This window comes from Dermacentor silvarum, chromosome 9, assembly GCF_013339745.2.
Source record: "Dermacentor silvarum isolate Dsil-2018 chromosome 9, BIME_Dsil_1.4, whole genome shotgun sequence".
Classification (NCBI taxonomy): Eukaryota; Metazoa; Arthropoda; class Arachnida; order Ixodida; family Ixodidae; genus Dermacentor; species Dermacentor silvarum.
Window position 1 is genome coordinate 30,735,393 of NC_051162.1, and position 24,331 is coordinate 30,759,723.

The 24,331-nt window shown below is 45.1% G+C and overlaps 1 protein-coding gene across 1 annotated transcript; it reads right to left on the minus strand.

Moving 5' to 3' along the window:
• Nucleotides 1-208: 208 nt before the first annotated feature.
• On the minus strand, nucleotides 209-9,015 carry LOC119464695 (TNF receptor-associated factor 6). The gene is made up of 2 exons (XM_037725682.2): nucleotides 8,698-9,015; nucleotides 209-1,582 (listed from the first exon to the last, which is right to left on the minus strand). Exons 1-2 carry the CDS (start codon nucleotides 8,977-8,979, stop codon nucleotides 329-331), a joined length of 1,536 nt encoding a protein of 511 aa, XP_037581610.1. The 5' UTR covers nucleotides 8,980-9,015; the 3' UTR covers nucleotides 209-328.
• Nucleotides 9,016-24,331: the final 15,316 nt, after the last annotated feature.

Here is a 24,331-nt window from a genome sequence, read left to right on the forward strand (position 1 = left end):
GAGTGAGCCCATAAGAGCTTACGCTGTAAAAATATCTGAAGTAATTAGAGCAGCTTGCATGTCTGGCATGTTTCAGTTATAATGCAGATTTATAAAAAACGGTCGCACACGTTCTATTTCATGATGTGAAAATTGTAGCAAAATTCATTGGCGTGTTACATGAAAAGAAACGGTGACACTTATCACTAAAAAGATTTTTGTATGTGTTTATTCAAATTCCAGATTTTTACACAGCAACTTTCACCCAATTCACAAACAACAATAGTAAATGCTATAGTTGCCTCTCGTGTCATACGCTACAGCAAGGCCGAGAATACCTGCGGTTGTTTTAGTCCGGCGTCATAGGTACAATCTCGAATTTTACCCAGAGCTCGTCGTCCTGCACATAACCTTCACGTTCGAGATCTTCAATGTCACATCCATGGTAAAAATGGCCGGCCGCATTCATCGATTCTGTCGGCCTGCCATAAAATTTGAGACTCTGACCAGGGCCACTCAAAAACTCGCGGCTACTACGTTTGGACAAATCCTTGAAAGCAATCTTGAGGTTATTATTGAAGGGCCACTGAAGAAATTCGTCGATCACTCCCTTGTGCATGCGATAAAGCCCGTGCAAAAACACCGAGCTCTCATTTTTCTTCAGATACACTCCTGCACAGATGTAATAGCCGCACAAGTAGATGGGATCGCTGTAATAGGCTGCGGAGCCTTGTGACCTTGCCCTTTCTTTCAATGATTCCACTCCCTTGACACAAAACTCGTAACATGTAACTTTTAGCGTGTTGTGTCCGAGGAGATCTTTTTTCACATCTGATGAACTTTGCCCGCTTTCCGTCTCAGCGGCCTTTGATGCAACTATGCGTTCAGCGTTTGTCGCGCACTTCTGGAAGATCGTCTCTGTTGCACGCTCCAGCGCTTTCCCAAGAATAACCTCAAAGGAGTTCACAGCTTGAGAAACTTCCTGCAGTAGGCCGCCATGGGTAGCAGAATGTCGCTTTAATTCAGCATTCGTCTGCTCGAATGTTTCGAGATATTGCCTTGTTGCTTGTTCTACTACTGTTTTAACTTCCTCACTCAAAGTGCTTAGACGTGAACGCCTGTCACCATGTTCGACCAAGCCTTCTTTAAGGTCTTTAACGGCTGCGATTCTATCTTTATCTGAGGAAATATTCTCATCAGTTGCACGCGATTGCTTTTCCAACGACTGTATCACTTTCTCTCTCAAGGCATTCATAATGTGTGAGAACTCGTTTAACCTATCCCAGTGGTCGCTGCTGTCACGTACAACTTTATCAAGGCCAGATCTCAGTTCTCCTACTCGTTCTTCTAGTATTTTCTCGAAAGCCACAAGCACTCCTTCCTGAACGGAGTCATTCCGTGGCTGCAAGTGTTGGGCCATCTTGGGTGCTGCATACGTGCGGCAATCACTTCTCCTGTGCGCACACATGTTTTGGCACAGAACGATCGCTGAGCATTTCGGACAGTGGGTAGAGTGGTGGACACAGTCTTCATAAAAGTGCTTGTGTATCTCTGAAGCAGCCATGACCACCTCACAGTCATTGTCTTCATTCCAGCACTTTACCTGCGACAACAAAAAAAAATTATTTGTAGCAAAACTCGGTGATTTCGGCAATAGTCAGCCGCCGTATAATAGGAAAAAAAAACGCTTCAACTTATCACACAACACTACAAATTACAAAGGTGCATTTTCCCACCACCTCACCAAAAGCTCAGCAAAAAGCAGTCAGTCGAATGGCGGAAATTACAGACCAGAACTTATCCGAACCCGGCGATCTCACATCTCATTTACCCAGACATGTGCAAGAAAGATAAATGCAAAAAACTGTGGTTCTAGAGCCAATCTGGAACATGCTATGGGAATGTCGAGGCATAACAAACAATAATGTGAATGCAGCCTATCGCGATTGCCTCCGCGTGCGCTGGGAGACTGTGTTGCTCAGCTCTGCCCTTGACGATAAACTTTGGGCTGTCCAGCGGGCCGAGGAAGCCGCCAGAGCTCAAGAGCTCCTGGCCGCCACCTAGGCGGGACCATTTGCCCGTCCCACAAACTCGCAGGGCCTTTAAATAAAGTTCTTTGACTGACTGACTGACTGACTGACTGAATTAAACTAATTGGGTATTTTTTCCCCTGCGTTTCCTGTCTTTAACGCTCTCTCTCTCTCTCTCTCTCTCTATATATATATATATATATATATATATCATTGGGTTTTACGTGCCAAAACTACGACGTAATTACGGGTCACGCAAAGGCCAGACCCCAAAATAAATATTGGCTCCCTTGGATTCTTTAGTGTGCCTTTAAATTTGGGTAAACAAGTGTTTTTTTTTTTTCATTTCGCCCAGTTCAGCGGTAAAGCAAGCTAAGGCACACAAATGGCGTGACTATTATTGTTTGGAGTCAAGATAAACCTCATAGGATGCGAATCAGATCGTGCAGTTCAGAAATCTGCCGAACGTCAGATACTACGATGCGGATTACTGTTGAAGGTGAACAGTATCAAACCTTACTGAACGTTTACAGTTAGATCTGGGGCTGTGTGAGAAAAAAAGAAGTTGTGGTGTGTAAAGTCCCAGCACCACGTAGTGTGTCATAACAGACGCCGAAGTGGAGAGCTCCGGTTTAATTTAGGCCGCCTGTGGTTCTTGAACGGGAACCCAAAGCCCGCAACAGCAGCGTTTGTTTTTCATTTCAGCCTCGTCGGATTGTCGCCACCGTTGCCAGGATTCGAACCCGCGTCCTAGTGCTTATGAGCGCAATGGCATAGCTACTGAGCCCCCTCGCCGGACCGAAGGTGTTTTGATGCGAAAGCGTAAAATGTTCCATTGAGTAAAAAAGCCGGCGTCTGTCGACTGGAGCAAGCAAGCGGCACCTACATTCTCATTGGCTGCGACGCCACATCGCGAGCTGCGCCTCGACGAATCACAGCCAATGCCTCCTGGTCAGCACAAGACCGGTGCACTATAATCTGCGCCGTCATACTACCTTCACCGACTGCCATAGAATCTAACGGGGGCGCTGCCAAGTAAGCAACAGTGATTTTTGCGTCACCGCTGTCGTCACGCCGGGCTTGGCAATGGAAATTTCGGTCCAAGTAACATGATGTCATAAGGCAGAGTGAACGGGCCTGCTGTCTACGAGGCATTGACAGAGCCAACACCACCGAGATAGCACAGGCCTACGCACTGCGATCTATGATGTCATGCTACTAGATGGCACCTTAACTAGATGGCGCCACCATACTGGTGGCGCCATCTAGTTAAGGTGCATGCAAATGCAGCGTGTGCAGGCGCAGACGACGAGATGCGATTCAGACGAGGCGCGCAATCAACGCGATCCCGAACTGCCCGAGCCTCTGCCACTACGGTGGCGCCATCTAGTTAAGATGCCTGTAAACGCACCGTGTCCGACATGTAAGTTGCAGTTGTAAGGCTTGATCGGGCTGAGCAGACTGCTGTGCAGAGAGCACTACAAGCCGCAGCTTGCCGTCGACGCCAGGAGGACAGTTCTGATCGTTCTCGTCAAAACGAGGTGAACAGACTGCCGCGGAGACCCTGTTGTGCGTGGTGCCTAAATTCGAGCTGCTCTTGAGCCGCTCCACCAGCTTACGCTGTGACTGTGCTGCGCGTGCCGTGCAGGCCTGTGTCTTTGCATTCCGCCCCCGTCGCAATGCGGCTGCCGCGACCGGCGTTTTATCCAGCACCTTCGAGCTTTAGCAACGAAACGCCAAAGCCGTTGCGCCACAACGGCAAGAAAGGGAACAAGCATGGCAACTGCACGTCTCTTCTTAGGGCAGCAAGAGCAGTGCGCCAAATCGGTAAGTTCTGGCTTGACTTCTTGCTCAATGAGTTTTTAGAAGCGTTACGTTGAACGAGCAATCCAGCTTTTTTTTATTTTGCTTCAAGTTTCGTAGTCTTTTTCTTAGTTATAAATAGGAAAGGAAAAATTTGTACTTTTTTTTCTACAGATAGGGTGATGTTTATACGACGCCTTATGTTACTACAACATAATAGTTGTCAGGAGGAGCCTAGCGTGCGTTGTACAGGTGCCCACAAAATAACTCGGAACACCAGACCGGTGGCCCCTCGTCGGCGAAGCACATCCGCGAAAAAATACAGCCTTGGTCTGCGCGTGCGCGGCATCCCTAGCAAGCAAGCCTCGCTGCATAGTGCATCTAGATAGGCGTTGCCTTGCGCCCAAAAACTTGCGGTTTGTCCCTCTCAGCGCTGCGATAACACATCTGGGGAGAGGGGGGGGAGGGGCCTGTAGGCTACAGCGTGCTCGCGGGCTATGCAGCGTAATCTCTAAACGCACGTGTAATCCTTGTGGCGTGTTCTCGTCGGAATCTGCATTCATTCATGTCATGAAAGTCATGCTTTCTCGATAGCTTGCATGGATGGAATCCATGAGTGCTCATAACTTTTAATTATATCTTATGTCTTGCATGTCTGAGTCAATTATTGCGCCTAAAGAAACTATGAACTCATATCTTATCTTTCATGTGGCGAGCGCCACAGCTCGCCTATAATAGCACTGTATAGCGCACTTTTCAACCGGATTATCCTGTAGCGCGATGTATTTTATATAGTCCTTGTGCAATTATATTCCGAGCCGCATTTACTACTTCATAATAAGAGCAGAACTTTGACTTTGACAGAACACGACGGTTCCTTCAACAAGGATGACTGCGTGTATATAGTAATAAAAGTTTTCCAAATAACATCAAATGGCGCATTCCAACACGCCAATTTCATGCACAGGAATAAATTTTATGCATGCGGCACTATAATAAAAGTCTCTTCAATGCTTCGCAGTCACAATGAACATAGCATATACATGTATATTGCGCGCTATTTACTTACGAAATCTGGCCGCTTCGCTGCAGTTTTAGTAGGGAGTACTCTAACATTGGATCGCGTGTCAGCGTTGGTTGGCGCGAACATTCAATGTTTCGTTCAGTGTGGTGATACTTGCTAATCAAGGGGTGTATAGCTCTGTGGGTTGAATGTTTAACAACAAAAAAAAACATTCATTGGGGTCTTATATCGATTGCTAAGAGGACTTTGACGGCGAAAGCTTTAATGTGTTGACGTCACTTCATTTGCGATTGTTTGCTTATGTACGTTAATTAATTAAATAACTACTATTTCGTCGTAATTCGGTTTAGTGTTTTCATACTTGATGTTACGGAGTCTTTAATTGAATCTAATTAGCTGCTCTTTGAAACTCCTAATTAGTCTTAATTTTGCGTGACCAGTCTTAACACGGAGCCTCAAGTTCATGTTAAGTAGTCTCTATTACTCTTCGCAACCCTTAATTACTTTCAGTTTATCGTAATTATTCTTGGTTACATAGTATTTCACTTTAGCACGCTTTAGTAAAGGTGTCCAATGATGTCTGTGTTCTGGTCTTGTTAATTACACTAATTAAATTGAATTAGTCTTTGGGAGTCTTTAATTACTCTCCATTACGTTTAGCTACTGCGTTCTTAATTCACTTTTAAATGCTTTATTGAACGGTAGAGGTGTAGTATTCCGCTTTCTGATTTTTGCTACCGAAAGTGTTGTCCACGATGGTCCCATTCCGCGACTAATGAGCCAGTTAAGCGTTTCGCTTTAAAAGGCACCGATGCCCAATGACGCGCACGCACAGCAAAGCTTATGCTCCATCGCGTGCACACGCGCGCACACATCGTTTCAGAGACCGCATCGGCACGGCCCCCCTGTGACAACGCCCAAAGGCACCCAACGATATTTCTTTGGAGCAAGGCAAAACCTATTTAGATGCAGTGGGGAGGAGCGAGGCGAGCTTGCTAGGGAGACCGCACATGCGCAGACCCTGGCACTACTTTTTAACCGGCGCGCTCCGCCGGCGAAAGGCCACCGGTCCCGTATGGTAGGTCCGACGTTCCGAGTTATTTGTGGGCACCTGTACAGAGCGCGAGCATGTCGACCTGCTGTAAGAAATGCGGTTTGAGTCGATCGGAGAGGCCAAAGGGCCGGATTTTATCTGTATAGGATGTGTGTTCTAGGGCCGAGAATAGACCGACTACAGAAGGATAAGATAAGAGGGCATTGCGGCCTAAGGAGTGGTTTCCGGAGAGGAGAAGTAGGAACAGCGTAGAGTTGACTACGCTGGGGATTCCAACATGCGCAAACTACAATCGGTGGCAACATATAGAGTAGGTGCAGACGAGCGAGTGAAGATTGCCGGCGCTTCCGGGGGAACCGGTCAGGGAATTTGTGGCGATGGCTGAGCAACACCTGTGGGACACAATGAAGGAACGCCATCTAGTGGTGATAACGGACGAAGTAATGGACGTAGCGCAGAGAAGGGCGGGGATTATGAAGCAAATAGCTAATTGGGTTACCCACCATAGGAAGGTTTCCAAGGATTGCAAATCGCTATGCGGACGGTGCCAGAGTTTGAACGGCAGGGGTATCAAATTACACTAAACACGGAGATTGGTACGGTATGTAATGCAGCGAAACTTACGAACATTGACATCAACCGGGAAGTGCACTGAGCATGACGCGACGGCACTTTTGTGCGTGACAGTATACAGGGTGTTTCACCGAACACTTTCAAACATTTTTATAGGTTGCCTGTGGCACATGGCACAATTCTAGTTGATGAGCTGGTCTACTCCAGGAGGCGGACATTGCTTGCATAAAAAACTGAAATGCATAATCAATTAGGAAAAATTCAATAATGAAGATTTAACTGATAACGAGGCCGTTTCAGAAAGTAATGCATCCAAGCCCTCTGCTTTGCCAATAGTACTGAAAACATTTTGAACTCTTTATCATTATTACACTGATGTTTAAGCTATACAACGCCACTTCTCTCACCAAAGTTAATCCAAAGAGGCAATCATATATAACAGAGGTTATATGACTGGGCTTGCTCCGATGGTCTAGTAATTAATGCAGAAAAAACTAAGGCGGTTATTTTTCGACCAGCAGGCAAGCAGGTGCATTTAACTTCTCTTTATCTTAATGACGATGTTATCCAAATTGTCGATCATGTTAAAACTTTAGGTGTCATATTTTCGAATAACATGTTATGGGACACACATGTACAGCAGGTAGTAACAAAAACTTCGCGTATACTTGGTATCATTTATCGCAACCATTATCTACTACCGTTGAAAACAATACTTATCATTTACCATTCGTTGTTTCTATCCTATGCTCACTACTGTTTTCTCGTATGGGGTGACACAACGCAAACAAACATTGATAAGCTTACAAGACTTCAAAATAGATTTCTTAAAATTGCTTCTAAAAAAGTCTAATCATTCTCTAAGTTATATATATATATATATATATAAGCAAAATATAAGCTAATAGGTATGCAGAGTCTTTAGAATTACAGCATTTGTAACGCGATAAAGAAAGAACTCAGACAAAGAACAATAATTTCTGATCTAACCAACCTAAAACCCACTGGGAGTAAATATGATACACGCCAGCATGATCGTTGGTTAGTGCCTCGCTCACGTATTAACTATGGTGACCAGATGCTACGCAATGTTATTCCAAAGATGTTAAATTATTTTAGTGGTATTAATATGAACATAGAAAATATGACTTCAATGGACTGCTATTGCATTGTTTTTATTTTAGTGCTAATTTATATCAGCTATTCATTATATGTGTGATGTAGCCAATTGTATCGTTGTAACCTAGTTATATCTTTTCAACATGCGTATATATTTCCCCTTTCTCTTCTATTTTGCGATGCTTTATCAATAACTATTGTATCCTGTTAAACTTTTTTGTAATAATTCTGAATTATTGTTATCGTAAAAGTTTGCATATCTCCTGTCTGGTATAATAAGTTTTGTTTACTATTAGATGTCATTGCTTTGCAGCCCTTTTGTAGGTAGTGGGAGCTAGTCAAGCTGCTATTATGCAGATTTTACTCCCGCCATCCTTCATGTTTGATACATGAAAATAAAGATTCAATTCAATTCAATTCAATTTTCACAACGAAAAGCATGCAGCTAAGAAAGCCTTCTTGGGTACGCCAGCTTCGTGAATAACTGGACGCGACAATGCATAGCCAATTGCGACGCGGACATTACAATTTGAGAAGCAGCTTTCTATAATGCTTAGCATGCTTCCCCAAATCGCCATTACCGAAAAGCTTCGCAGCATCTCGTAGTCTCACGTCGTGTCGTATGCCTTTTCGATGTCAAAGAACACTGATAGAACGAACTGTTTATGAACAAATACATGACGTATATTTGCCTCTATGCGCGCGAGATGGTCGGATATAGACGAGCCTTCTGTAAAGCCACATAATATGGATCAAGCATTTCGTTGGACTCAAGGAAGGGGGAAAAAGGGCGATGTACCATTTTCTCGAAAAGCTTACAAAGGCAGCTTGTAAGCGGCATTGGACGGCGACCGTAAATGAAAACAAAATTAGCCATAGTATTGTATTTTTACCGCGGCTGAGTTAAGCAAATGCGAGATATCAGTACCGGGAGCCGACCGAGTCATGTACAACATGATTAAATACCTCCCCTCGAGAGACGCAAATCACAACACTTGCACTTTTCACTGCTATCTAGGCTGCACGCTACCTTCCGTTTATAATGAAAAAACGCCACTAGTATCCCAATTTTGAAGCAGAGCAAACATTTATCATTGGTGACAGGTCATCCTCACCTTTCGAGACAGCAGTTTCTCCAAGGGAAAGTCTCCCCACTGGGTGTCTCCTTCCAGAAACTGTTCACCGTCGAGTGGACAGGCGTGTCCGTTGTCGAGAAGGCACTGTTCATAGCATGATTTGCATAGCACGTGTCGACAGGGAAGAAATACGGTCACTCTGGGTAGCAGACCACACGCATCGCATATTTTGTATGCAGGAATAGGTTCGACAAAGTGCAGGGGTCTCCAGTCCAGTTGCTTTGAAAAACCGACCAACGTATAACGCTGGTCCTGTAGCATGACGGAAGGTTCATACGTGGACTGGCGAATGTCGTGGCAACGGTTCTGCGAGAACTTCGAACGTCCTCACCGCTCAATCGTCCTAACCGTTACCAAGGCAACTATCTGCCTGTTAGGAGCACTCACTTTAACATGGTTATCGGCACCGCTCGCTGTGCCTAACGTAGGGATTTTATCAGCTCGTCCGGGTGCATCTACAATGCCGGCGACAACTTCAACACCCGTATAGCTTTTCCTCACCAAGGCCAATTTTTATCGCTCGTAAAAATTGCTACAAAACACGCTCAGAAAACGATTTCCTCAGACGTCACAGGGCAGTACACGATTCAAACATGGCTGAGTTTGAGGAGGATCAACAAGCAAACAAAATAATAAATAAACGATACATGGATACCCTGCAGAGTACTATGTTGGGCGAGTTTTATTCCACTGGATTTGTACTCTGTGCCAAAGTGCGTCTGAATTATCATACGAATCCGACGCACTGTGGCAATCGATGTAAGTGAAGCGTCCTGTGCTGTTTGCATTGATTGGCGATAACTGACGGTGATGTTGACGGCGATAGTGCAAGACTAGAGGATGATTAGTTGTTAAACGTTACCTCGCGTGCACCAATTGTTTTTGTCTATGTAGTGAACAGAACACACTATGAGACGCGTTTGCTTGAGGCATTGTTGTGCGCTATTGTTCAAGCCTGCGAGAAGCTTAGCGCTGCCATTGCCTCACATGGCGTATGTTGATTTGCTGTAGGAATGCTGCGTAGGGTGTTGATCCTGCGCTGCTTTAAAATACAGCTTTGATTTGAGCGCCGCTTACTCTCAACTTGACAAATCTTTCACATGCTGAGACATTGCATGGAACTGTGTAAATTGCACATTCGGTAAATGCGTGTTGCCTAGATGTGAGTGACGCGCGAACCAGCGGAAAGCAACCGCAAGTTTCATTTTCGAATTGCGCGCAGCTCTCGCAGTGGACGGCTTTTTTGCAAATTCTAAATAATAAAATGGTGTAAACTAAAAGGTGTCAATTGTGCTGGCTGTTGCAGTGTTTTCATAACTAATAGAATAATAAAATAAAACAACTTTTATTGCACGAAGGAAACGAAACCGCTTCTACTCTCCATCACCTGAGATTGCAGGTTTCGTCTGAGACAGCAAGACAGCCAAAGGTTCGACGACTGACGGGTGCTCAGCTCAGAGAGATAGAGAGAGAGATACAAGCTTTAGTGATATGCTGGATATGTTCTCAGGTCAGCTGGCTTAGCCACTTATGCTTGCTGTGAGTATTGTTGAGTGATGTGCGTGTATTCCTTAGTGTCACAGACCCCGGTGAACGAGGCGCAGACGCTGGACTAAATTCCAAAGCCGACTTATCAGCTTCCGAAAATAATCCCACGAAAGCAAGGACAATTAAGAGTGGGCCCTCTGGTGCGCCAGCGAACGCGGGTTGCTGCCCAAAGACCGAGTCAGAGCCCAGAGTTGTCGAAACACAACAAAATATATTCTTCACACAAGGCAGTTACACACACACTTGCACACTTAGCTAGACACAACACAATACAAATCAGATGGGTATTAACAAACACAATAAAATAATTAACGACAAGCACTAAGAGTCCAACACGTAAAGTACAAAATGAAAAGGAACACTAAGTGTCCAATCGTATTCACCGTGTTGGTTGGTCTTGGAGTCAGACGATCTCGGCGTAGCTCGAGCAAATCTCGAAGAAAGAACTTCTTCCGGAAATGCAGACGCTCGATGAACCCGTCGACTAGCTTGCCGGGGAATCCCCTTCTTCCGCAGACGCTCGGTCTTCACGTTACATCACTTCACCTGTGCGGACTGAACTCTTAAACTCCCGAATTCCTGAATTCCCCACTGGACTCCGAACTGACGATGCTCGCACGGCGCCGTCGACGGTCCTTCTCGAACATTCGATCGGAGTTGTGATTCCGTAGCACGGCCAAAGCTTGGGAAGCTTCTATTCTTTTCTAGCACCTTCGACCGCCGCCGTCGTCGAGGGGGGGGGGGGGTTGATGACTCATGCTGGGGCGCACGCTCACGCTGTAGTTATCTCTTTCGACTCGCCGGGTGAGAAAGTTACTCGGCGCGCGCGCGTGCTCTCTCACTCTCTCCCTCTCCGGTTAACGTCGCTTCGGCGAGTCTCTTCCAGACGTTTCGGCGCCGTTTAGCGTTGTTGCTTGAGGCGTATGCGCTCTCCCCCTCTGTTGAAGTTGCCGCGGGGCCGGCGTGTTCTTTCGCTGGCTTGCGTGACACGCGGCGCGCGCTTGGATTACGCGCTCTTTTGTGACACTTAGCTTTGACGACAATTTGCGCTTTCACTGGAAGACCAACCATCGAAAACTTCGGAATCATTCGCATTTGCGGGGTGACAAGAAACGTCTGAGGCATACGAAATCGGATCAGATGACGAGATGTCTATATAAGGGAATCACAACACTTGTACGGTCTTGTGGTGTACGCCAGGTTGTTTCGATTGACGAAAAACGACAGGTAATTGATATTCTATTCTGCAAGCGTTTGTTTTTCGTGTTTTTATTTCTTCACGCATTTTTGTGTAGTCACGGAAACCATAAACGAACTCTTGTAGCTTTGTAGCTCTGCTGGGTAAAAGCTTAGTTTAATTCACAGCGCGTTCGATGAGTTTCCGTTAACCTTATTTTTGCGTAGCCTTATAATATTTATTTGTAGCCCACCTACGCTGACGTGCGTAAAAATGCAAGTTTTTGTTGCTGTACCAATTATACGGACACTACGAGCGCATTTCTGCCGTCGCTGTCGTAGTAGCCGTGAGGTTCCGTATACAGTCCAACGGTGATAAAATCGTCGCCGCGGGCCGTACGCTGTGTGTGCGAGTGAAAGTGTACGAGGGTGAGACGGCAATCGCGGCTCAATGTAGCCAACGCGAGGGAGGAAGGCAGGCCGGAAGCGCGCGGTCTTTCTTTGCGCGAGGCATGGGGCCGAGGCGACGGAGAGAGCGAGGGAGACGGCCCTCATCTTCAAAGCGGTCTGCGGTGGGGACAAAGTACATGCGCCGAGTACCAGTAGCTTCGTATGCGCTTTGCTTTTGACGTTTAGTTAGCGTTAAAGCCAGACGAGAGACAGCGCCAAGGTCAATTTTCCCGCTGGTGCAGGCGCGCTTTCTCACTCCGGAATTTTCAAAGCGAGTTTGCGCGGTCATAGAGCGAGATGAGTTCATGTTTACCTATGCGCACTCGACATCGTGCTTGTCTATTTATTTAGTAAGCGAATGGTTACAACTTTATACGGCCCATTCAACCACTATTTGACAAAGGAAGGGTTGGCTCGCGCTAATTCATCGCTCTGCCTAAGGCACACAGTGAATCTGTGAGGATTTAAACCATATGTTATCAGTCATGCATTAGCGCATTTTTTTTTCTGAAATTTGGGTCTTCAGAGATGCGAAAAAAAAAACACGGTGACTTATCTGTCCCGACATAGTTTAGTGAACTTTTACTGTTCTCTAATCAAGGGCCTCTACCCCTACAATTTATTTACGCTGAACAAGGCTCCGACCCTGGCACCTGTGTAAAATGTATTTTTCTAGCAATGCTGCAAGGCTATATTACTCCGACACACCCGCAAGAGCAAAATATTTGCCGTCCGTGAAATGTTCACAGACGGCGACCATCTCGCTTCACTCACAAAGAAATTCTTGTGGTCAGCAGCGTCATCTGCGAGAGTATGAGAGCGGTTCCTGACACACATAGGGAAGCTCTGCACAATGCTTTAAGGCCAAGCGACAGATCTGTTCATTTACGTATGTTTTGAAGTATGCGGGCGGTGAGTGCGCGTGTGTTGTTTGGGTGATTTCCGATGTTTCCTTTTAATGCGAAAAGCATTCTTTGCCTACTTAAGCAATTTTGAGTGTCTGTCTATATTTATCTATCTATCTATCTATCTATTTTCTATCTATCTATCTATATCTTTCTATCCTCTTACGTAGACGCAGTGTCCCAAGTTGTCTAATAGCTTGGGCCAATAATCATGTGATCGTGGTCTCGATGACATCGTGGTCGTGGCATCGTCTTGATTACAGCGTTCTCATCCGACTCACGTTAGGCCGTTCTCATCGCGCCATGGTCTTCATGTCGCCGTCGTCACGCGGTCGTTTCTTGAATTAATGAATGAATGAACTTGATTTTCTCGTTCAAACGAGGGGAGACTGGGACTAAAGGCACAGAGGCCTGACAGAGGTCCCAGCCCCCAAAGTTACAACAGCGGTGATAACATACATTTCTTCATTGTATTGAGTAAACAAAAAAAGCATTAGCACAAATGGTACCTATATGAACATTTTATGTCATACATGCATACGTACAGATGTGAAAGAAACCAAATATCAATAACTAGTGAAAGCAATATCTTCGGCGAGTAATAATGCACTAAGCTCTTTTTTGAACGAGCTTTCACTGGCGCTAAAGTTTAACAATTCTCCTACCTTGTTCAATATTTCTGTCGATTTATATAAGAATGTTCGTTTTCCATAATTTGTTCTTGTTTTTGGAATGTGCCTGGTTTTCCGGCGTAGAGGGTAACGAGATATTTCATCATTGTCCGTTTTGGTGAATAATTTTTGTTTATGTATGGTGACCAGAAGCTTCTTATAGTATATTCTATCTGCTCGAAGAAGGGAGTAGCGCTGAAATAATGGAGCTGTTTCAAGGTCTACGAAACGGCCATGGTGATTGCAGTACATACGAAGGATTCGTTTCTGTAAAAGAATTAATTTGTTGTAGTTTGTTTTTGAAGTTGTACCCCATACCAAGACTCCGTAGCAGAGTTTAGAGTAAAAAAGAGCATTGTATAACTGTTGTTTGAGCCAAAGCGGAATTAGATGTTTTATTCTATTAATTATACCGACAGATTTAGACAGGTCATTGCAAAGCATCCTTATATGTGAACCCCAGGATAAATGTTCATCAAACCATATGCCTAAGAATTTTTGTTCCTGGACATGGTTAATAGCCATTTCATTGAAATAAATGTTAATCTCATTGGGTATGTTCTTGTTACGAGCTCTGAATAAAATGTATGTTGTCTTTGCAGTATTTAATTCTAGACTATTCTCTCTCAGCCAAACTGACAAGCGATTTAGATACGCGTTAACAATATTAGTAAGTTCGGAAGTGTCATTGGATGTAAAAAATACGTTGGTATCATCGGCATACATTCCCAAGTCGGGTGAGTCAGGTATTCGTACAATATCGTTTACATAAATTAAGAACAATAGTGGGCCCTAGTTTAGAGCCCTTAGGTACACCCTGCTTTATAGGTAAACTGTCAGAGGCAACAGAATTTATCTGAACAAATTGGTTTCGATTTGTTAAATAACTTCTTATTAAATCATTAGCGACGCCACGTACCCCGTAGATTTCTAATTTATTTAATAATATTTTATGATCAATCAAGTCGAAAGCCTTCCGAAAATCTAAAAAAAGACCAAGTGTAACCTTCTGTTTTTCAATATTCTCAATTATTTTATCTTTGATATCGAGAAGGGCTTGCTCTGCTGACTTAATTTTTTGGAAACCATATTGGTACTTAGATATTACGTTATGTTTGGTCAAGAAAGACCTGTCAACCACGACACTTTCAAAAAGTTTTGAAAATATATTTAAGACCGATATTGACCGGTAATTTGAGACTTGATCTTTCGCACCACCTTTATGGATTGGTGTTATTCGAGCGGTTTTTAGCGCATCAGGGAAAATTCCTGAAGATATTGACAAATTGACAATATAAGCTAGAACGACACTTATTTCGCCCGAAACATATTTAATCGGCTCTGGCCGAATTCCGTCAGGTCCTGCCGAGGCTGTACACTTCATTTTGTCTATCAGAATTTGTATCTCAACGCTATCTGTGGGTTGCAGAAAGATAGAGCTGGTCACCGGCGGGATATCGATTACACGAACCATGCTTCTTTCGCCTCCTCTCGAGGCACGTGACCCAGCTTGTACAAAATGTTCGTTCATACTCGTCATTTTACTTTTGTTCAGCAGTTGTATCCGTGACGCGCAACTTGACTTTCTACTCGTTATTTTATTCACAGCGTTCCATATCCGTTTTGGTTCGTTGCGTATGCCAGAAAACAATTGTTGGTAGTAATCTTGTTTGGCTTTCTTCAGTTTGCTTTGTAGGTGATTCCTGAACATTTTGAATGCCGCGAACTGCTCTTGATCACGTGTTTTTATAAAAAGGTGGTACATGGCATTTTTTGTTTTTATGTCGTTATATAAATGACGGTTTATCCAAGGTTTTCGTACTTTCTTATTTCTGTTTCGTTCACATCGTAGCGGGAAAGCCGATTCCTAAGAACTTTGTATGTTTGAAAGAAAGATGTTAAAAGCTGTGTTAACATCACTTTCATTGTAGACCGCCTGCCAGTCTATAGCTACAACTAATTCCCGAAAGTGTTCTAAAGAAAAATTGTTTATTATTAGGCGAATAACAAGGCGCATGGGTAGAGCGATTGTTGTTAGTGAAATTGGTAAAGGAAAATAGGGGTAAATGGTCACTTATGTCACTTGCAAGAACGCCGGCAATACTTCATCTTCATTTACGTTTGTAACACAGATGTCAATTAAAGTGGCACTATTCGCTGTAACTCTGGTTGGTAACATAATATGATTTGTGCAGGCGTGGCAATCAAGAATTGATTTCAGTTCCCATGCCCACGTGTCATGTGAGCTCATATCTATATTGATGTCTCCCATGATTATCACAGGCTCATTGCTAGAACAGGCATGTGATAGCAACATGTCTAAAAAATTGCAAAACTTTTCTTTGTCGCCAGTAGGAGGCCTATATATTACCGATGCCGAGGCCTTTCCTAAATGTACAGTAAGACATTCTACGTCTTCGGTAACTACAGAGAATTTTTCCACTACTGTAAAACGTATCGTTTCATTTATGTACATAGCTACACCACCTCCCCTTTGATTGATTCTAGTTATGTGCTGCGAGCGATACCCTTCAAAGAAAGGTATGTGGTCGTTTGGTAATAACCAAGTTTCGGTAAAACATAGAACATCAAATTTATTTTCTATTGACGACATCAGATTCTCAATTTCGTCTACTTTGTTCCTTATACTCCTGGTATTAATATGTATAGTTGAAAAATGTTTTAAACCTGTGGTTTCTCTGTTGAGACGAAGGACGTCATAATAAGTCTCACTGATCGATCCAAATTCCATCTTAAAAGAATTTTCGAGGTAATGTAGGCGGGCCTGACAATCTATTCGCCCTCTGACGTCATTTTTTCTAGGTCATTTGGAGAGGCTATGCGGATGACCCTTGAAGTCTCATTTTTCCGTGCCAACACCCGTCCTTTGGATGTCCAAGCGAACTGCCAGTTCACCTCGGATTTCTTCTTGCGCGCGGCTGCGAGCAGTTTGTTTTTTTTTTTTGTGTCAGGTGTTCATTTACATACACATAGTTTTTAGATTCCAGGCCAAGATCTTTACATGTCAGCCACTTCTTTCTGGCCTTGGCGAGCAATTCATCGCGCTTCCTTCGATGGACGAAGCGAACAACAATGTTGTGCACATCTGGTTTCGGTGTCGGGACCCAGTGACATGTGTCAATGCCCCTTTCCTGGATGCTTTCTTCAAGAGCTTCACCTACTTTTTCAAAAATTTTCATGACGTCATCTGTTTTGTCTGTTTTCGGAATACCCTTGATTTCAAGATTATTCATTCTATGATACTGTTCAAGTTCTTCGATTTTTTGTGTCAGTTTTTCGTTTTGATCCTTTAGGGTGCTGTTTTCTTTGAGTAGCTGCTTAATCTCATCGCTCAACGATAGGAATTCCTTTTTCAATTCGCTCACTTCATCGCACGTATCGACACAGTATTTTACACTCTCCTTCAGTTCTCTCAACTCCGTTCGCATGTCACGTTTGAAGGCTTCAAGCTGTTTAGACAGATCCTTTATCTCCTTGGCGTCATCTTTCCCACCCATCCTCTGCACTGTCGGGCAAAAGCGGGCCCAAACACAATTCGGCAACGATGCACACGAAGGAAGTACAAAGTACAAAGAGAGAACCAGAGTAGCAGCAGCAGCGACAGCAGAATATTAGTTAATTTAGTTAATATTAGTTCTTAATTGCCATCACTTCAGTAACGTCATCCCATTGCCGTCGTCTTCGCTATAGCCCTTCGTCGTTGCATTAACGACCATTTTTCTTCACCATTGTATAATAATCATACTGACATTATTCATTCATGATTATGCCGTTTTTGCCATACCGTCATCGTCATGTCGTCGTGGTTTTGCCATTGTCGTCACACCAGCTTCGTCATCCGACGTTGTTCATTCCGTCGTCGTAACGCTATCTTAGTCGCACAGGTTTCATAATACAAGATTTTTTCGCGAGTGTCATCATACACTCGTTGTCACCCCATTGTCCTCATGCTGTTAATGTCGTCGTCATCACTGCGGCGCGCCAGACGTAGCCATGGGGAGACCAAGGAAGGTTCGCACTACCGAGGAAGAATCCGCTTAATAAGAATTGCGGCACGCTGCTGAGCCAGACTGCCAGCGTTGACGCCGATTGGACCCAGCACGGTTAGCCAAAGAAACCGCTGCAAAACGACGACGGCGATCCGGAGACCCCGAGTACGTCCAGCGAGAGAATGCTAGGGAAGAAGGATGCTAACAAGGGAACAAGAGAATGCTAAGGATCAGAAGGCCGTGATGGCCAAGGTGTACAGGAAACCTGCGTGGGAGTTCCTGTTAGGCCTATCGAGTAAGCTTAGCGCAATCATGGAAAACTGGGTGCATGGCTACGAGTCCGCCACGCCTTGTGTGGATAATTTGCAGGGGCCGCCTCGCCAGGTCAGTGAGCGGTCCCAAGAGCTAGTCGAAGTCTACTATGGTGAGGAAGGGCTTGCCGAAGACATGCCAGCCCCGCGTGGCGGGTACAACGAGGACGACAAGAAGGACGACTGTGGAGACGATTTCTACTACTACCATGTACATATTAAAGTGTGGCCATGGCTTCGACTTAAGTGTGTGATTACTGTGGCGGTGCGACTTGGCATTATGCCTTGCATCGCTTTGCATCACTACGTAAAACTTGGCACTGATTTCTATAACTTAGCATCACTTTGTAAGACTTACCATCACCAGTTCCAGCTCAAGGAGGGCAAGCGGAATTTTTTATAAATGCATCAGGTTCACAAGTCCATAAATACTTAGCATCACTTGGCATTACTTCGTATAACTTAGCATCGCTTCGTGCAGCCAGCACCAGCTAGGAACCGATCAGCTCCGCTGTGTGTTTAACCGTGCGCCACTAGTGCAAGGTACCCCGAATTTTTTTCGAGAGAATCGGCGAAAACATTCAATAAAGTTCAATTCAGCAGGGCGCCTACTGCGCCGAGCGATAACTCTGTAGCAGTGGTTAGCGGGTGAAAAATGGTCCTTGTTGATGTTGTTGACCGGAATGGTTGCGGCGCATAACCACAGGGAGGGGGGCTTGGCCATGAAGCGGGTGGTTTTTTGCGGTGTATAAAAATAAGAGAATTAACGATTTGAACGCCTGAGCTTAGAAAGGAAGATATGGTGAGAGGGGCAACAATAAAGAAAAATAATAAAAGGTAAAAAATAACTAATTGAATGAATAAAAGAAAGCTATGGTGGAGAGGGGGACGATCAGTCTAGATGAAAAATGGTCACTGTTTAAACATAAACATTGTAGACCCGTGCCAATATTATCGTTGCTCTTCTTTTTCGACAACTTCTCATCCACATTTTGAGTTTTTTTCGTTCCTCTGCCATCAATCATGCACGATTTCTCTGCTGTTCCTGTTCCTTGTCTATTATATTGCCTGTATTTCTTCATACTATTTTATTTTATATGTACGGCTCACTTGGCCAATCCCCTCGAATGGGTATGTGGCACAGAACAGAAATAATTATCATCATCGCCACCACCACCGTGCCTAAACTGGCGTTCTCCAAACTAGCGTTGCTGCTGCAGCTTCTTCCGAAACAATCCTAGGGCGTTCTGTTTGCGAGCAGCTGCGGATCGTACTGATTATGGGTAAGTGGTTGTTAAAGCCTTAGTCATTCTTCTTTGGTAAGCGGCATGTATCAGAATATCGGACAAATGATCCACTCTAGCGCTCAACCTCACTCGTTATCAGATTTCACAGCTCAAATATGTGTTTGCCTTGAAGAACAGTTTCGCATGCTGGGAAGGATACATTTGTCGGGCACCGGACACAGTATGCCACAGTGTTTTTGTTTTTTATATTTATCATAGCCTTTTCCTTCGGAGTAGAAATGCTCCTTAATGGAACTAGTTATTAAGCTCCAGGAGGGCAAGCTGAAGTTTTTATACATGCATCAGGTTCACAAGTCCATATATTATTTATATATTCTGTGGAATACCATTCGAGCCCATTTGAATAGAGCAACCACGAGATCAAATTTTTATATACTACGGGGAAGTGAAAATTTACCAGGCTCTAGTATACGAGAATGAGAATATCTGCCAGTCTACCTCTTAATAACATAAAGTTTATAGCGACCATTACACATTCTCTGTAAAAAAATTGCTTTCTCTGTCTCATAATTGCTGAACATTTACTGCATGTAATTGCAAAGAACATTTTGCCCGTAGACTTCTTTCAATGAGCAGCCCTCCATTTCTGATATAGCTAACAGCGTGTCCCAATTAACATTGGTCAAACTAAAAAAAAATACAATACTGGATTCCAGAGCGGAAAGAACGGTGCTCAATTTGCAGTCGTATTTCGCAAAGCATTGTATTTTGCTCTAATGCCACCGCCGCAACGAGTCACGTGTGAGGCGTGTACTGCAGCGACATTCTTCTATCACGGTTGCCTAGAACACTTGGCGCCATGTAGCACCGTCGCCATCACGAAACCCGCGCTTGGACAGCTAAATGCATCGCGCGCCGGTTCGTGCGAACGCTGAGAAGCGTGTCAAGGCTGTTTCACATGTTGCGATTGGCGCGAAAAAAATCGTTCTGCCGCGCACGTCGCAGAGCGATTTTCGCTGCCATCTTTCACATGCGTCTGCGACTGTGCGATTTCCGTCGCAGCGATGCCGATGGTTTCCCCCTGCTCACGAAGCATCCGATGTCCCTGCATAGCTAAATAAAAGGAGCATGGAAACTAGTCAAATAATACAACTTTCTTATTATTATTTGAAAATAGAATAAGTACACCACTTTTTAACGTTGAATAGCGTTGATAATTTACGATCGCTTAGTCTGCAGCCGCGGCGAGTGAAACGCTGCACAACACCGCACTGTATGAGCGTGGGTAGATCTAGTATACTCTAGCGTGGGGCTAGTACGCCGTCGGTGGGGTGGTTTCGTTGAGTACATTGTAGTTTCTTTCTTTGTTGCCGTAATATATCGAAGCCGCAACTCTTCTCCTGGAGGAGTATTTGCTTCGGCAGAAGAAGCTACCACTGAGTGTGCAAGCGCATGGCACAATTTGTAGAGATGAGGAGGTTCACGACGGCGTCTGCTCACGATCTGAATAGCATGCAGCGTCTTCTTTCATGAAGGTCCTGTTCATGAAGCTCCTGAGCCACAGGCGCTGGTGGATACGCCCTGTCTTAGGACATAATTGAAACTAGCGTGCGAAATTGCTCCGCTGAGCTTCCAACACGCGGTTAAACAGGAAAGCGCCTATTTCGACGGCGCCTGCTGTTACGTCACGCTGCTCCGCCCACATCGAGCCAATCGCTGCGCCTCAGCCACGGAGCGACCAACATGTTGGAATTCCGTCACGGAGAGCCCGCGAGGTCGCGACGGTCGCTGAGCGACGGAATTTGCTGCGTTGCTGTGTGAAAATCTCGCCATGTGAAACAGCCCTCATGCGGCGATCGGGCTCCTCTGTGCGCTTCTTTCTGGTCACACTGCGTCATCTATTGGTACTGCAGAGGAGTCCGCGCGTGGCGTCCGACACAAGCGTGGCGCGCTTGTGCTTGCGAACGCTGAGAATTGTTACCTCGCTTGCCGCACACTGAGGGGCACGTAGTCAGTGACTCACGTTGGCGAGATGCTCATTTGAAACGGTACATACCCAGTGCATGCCTGGCCCAGCCTGCTAAAGCATTGGGTTGCTGTCCTTGATTAACCATTGTTACGTGGACTCGATTCCGCTCAGCATAGAGCACTGCAGGGGCCGATTTTTTCAGGCCGGGCCCGGACCCGGCCCGGGCCCGTTTTTACGTTGGGCTGCCCGCCCGAAGACGACCAAACTTTTTATGGCAATACCCGGGCCCGGCTCGGGCCCGGAAATAATCTACGTTACCCGCCCGGCACTGCCCGCCACCCCTTTACCTTAGACCCGAGCCCGGCTCGAAACCGGCCCGATACCGAAAAAGATCACCGAGCGGCATTAAAAAATTAAAATACAGCAGAGAATGAAAGGCATTTATTCTTAAGGCATAAGTACATGCCATATGCAATCATGAACACCATTTGAGCGGTCTGACCCTGCCGAGCAGTATCGCCAGCAGTTTCCGACGGCGCGAACTTGATGTGGCCCAATCCACTTCTATCGCAGCGCCGCCACAGTATTTATCCACGTCGGGCACCTCACTGCAAAGCATGCGCCGCCCCAGCCGCTCGTCCCACTCAACCGTATTCTAGTACGTACACTATAGCCGAGGCGCAGCCACGACCGGTTGTGTGCGCAGCGCATGGATGGAGTAGAGTGTACTAGAATATGGTCGAGTGGGACGAGCGGCTGGGGCGGCGCATGCTTTGCAGTGAGGCGCCCGACGTGGAAACATACTGGGGCGGCGCTGCGGCCGAAGTGGATTTACTTTAAGTGGATTGGGCCGCATCAAGGTCGCGCCGTTGGAAACTGCTGGCGATACTGCTCGGCAGGGTTATTCGTACTACTTCGCGCGCTGGTATTTGCGTTCAGACCGATAAAATAGGGTTCGTAATTGCATATGACATGTATTTATGCCTTAAGAATAACTTCCTTTCCTTTATCTTCTTTATTTATTTTTTATTATTTTCTAATGCCGCTCGGTGATTGCGCGTGCATTGCGGCCGCAGTGTCGGCTTTCATTCTACTATATTATTGTATAGTATTGTATTTTGTCTCCCTTTGGAGAAAAAATACTTTTCTTGTTCTTCAAGCAGCATGTATCTCTCGTGTGTATTGTTGCGCATATAGTTTTCTATCAGTAGGTCTTGCGAAAAGCAGACGAAGCAATTGTAACATATGTAACCTTCCTGCTTGCCGCTTCAAACAAGTAAAGCATATCTGCCCCATCCCACGCCTTGTACTTAGATTTACGGGACTCATTGGTATAGATAAAAAAAAGTAAACTGCAGTGCAACATTCCAATCAAGTTCCGCCTTTCTCGCGTATCAGAATGCGGAGTAATTGGTACGGGATCATAAATTTATTGCAGTCGGACCTCGCGCGCCAAAAACGGTTTTAGTTAGCCATTCTATATGCTAATCTTTAGCCGTAAGCCGTACGTGGAATTTTTTTCCAGTCGGTACTTAAAAAAATAAAAAAGAAAGAAAGCCTGCGCGGTAGCCTAATTAGTGCCTATATCGTGGATGCGGCGTTGCGCTGCTAATTCGGGAGCTCAAAACCCAAGAATTTGCTTATATTAAAAAAAAGAAAAAGAAAGAAGCAGGTGGCTGCGTTCTTCGGCTTATTTCTGGGGGTGTAAACAACGTAAATTATTCTCGAGCCTGATTTCCCAGAAAAACATGTTACGCTCGCCCTATATTTCATGCGTAAATGTAATGCCGTTCCCAAATGTATGACCGCTCAACTCTGCAGCTTGTATATTATAAACGGCTGCGTTCAGTTATCCCGTGCACTATCATAACGATCATAATGAAACAAAGGAACGGCATGTCTCACATACACGTAGAGATATGTGCAGATCTGTTGCGTTCGTTGAAGATAGGTGTGGTACCACATGGGGCACTCAGTGTTAATGGGCTGCAAACATGGTGAGACTGGACCTCCCGTCCGTTAATTCTCTCAGGAACTGCGCCTCTGCGCGACAGCCACGACTCTCCGGCAGCAAAACCATTCGGAATAACAGTCCTCACTTGCATGCAGTCAGTCACCTTTGAGATTTCAATAGTGCTGGCATGCGTTACATTCGAACGGAAATGACTATTCGGCGTCGTATAGTATATCAATAACACACACAAACACACACACGCACGCACACGCGCACACACACGCACGCACGCACACGCACACACACGGCTACCCGCCGTGGTTGCTCAGTGGCTATGGTGTTGAGCTGCTGCAGCACGAGGTCGCGGGATCGAATCCCGGCCACGGCTGCCGCATTTCTATGGGGCGAAATGCGAAAACACCCGTGCACTTAGATTTAGGTGCACGTCGTTAAAGAACCCCAGGTGGTCCAAATTTCCGGCGTCCCCCACCACGGCGTATACCTCATAATAAGATCTTCGTTTTGGCACGTAAAACCCCATAAGTTGTTTTCATTGGCCGCTCTGAGGGCCACACTTTAATGAACCTCTTTGATGCCAGTTTGGTTCACTGGGTAGGTGCAACTTGGTAATGTGCCGTTCGGCAATGAACCTCTTTAACACTAACTTGGGATACTAGCTATGTCTAACTGGGCATCTACCGCTCTTCAATGACTAAATCATTTAAATTTCTCTGTTGGTTGGCGTTGTCGAACACCCGTCATATAAACTCGGCACTCTTGTCTGAACTGACATTCACAAATGCGCCACAACCGCGTGGCGCGCTTGTAAATCTCGAAGGGAAGCGCTGGAGCGTATAGCCCGGGGGAATTAACGCTTCGTACTCGTACCTGACGCGCTTGAGCCGTTGCAATACCGCGCGTCGATACATTTATTCAATACTTGAATCGCATTACTTTCGACGCATTCATCATGAGATAGCTTTTGCATGATTTTCCTTTTTCTTTGTTTCAGTCTGTATGTAATAATGTCTACTTTTGCGAGCCCTTATTGACGCTTCCACTCTAATTTCGAGCGTAAAATTACGCTCGAACACACACACGCACACAAGATGGTTTTGCCTGCTATGAATATTATTTCTATGAATGAGAGTTTTCTTTCTAGTATGCACTAATAAGTGTGTTTGTTACTGCAAACACGTGCGCTTATTCCCGGCCGGGAGTTCTCACTTATTCAATTATTGCATTTATAATATTTGTTATTTTCCCCTATATATATATATATATATATATATATATATATACATATATATATAATGCAACAAGAGTATTTTGCAGGTAGAGTTGATAAAGCGGTTTAACAAGCCGGATCGTT

What these genes read in the sequence shown, in the direction of transcription:
- LOC119464695 (XM_037725682.2), bottom strand. Translation starts at nt 8,979, where the DNA reads ATGCTACAGGACCAGCGTTATACGTTGGTCGGTTTTTCAAAGCAACTG. An exon ending in AGAAACTGCTGTCTCGAAAG is followed by an intron (nt 1,583 to 8,697) that starts GTGAGGATGACC and finishes TTGTTGTCGCAG; the next exon opens with GTAAAGTGCTGGAATGAAGA.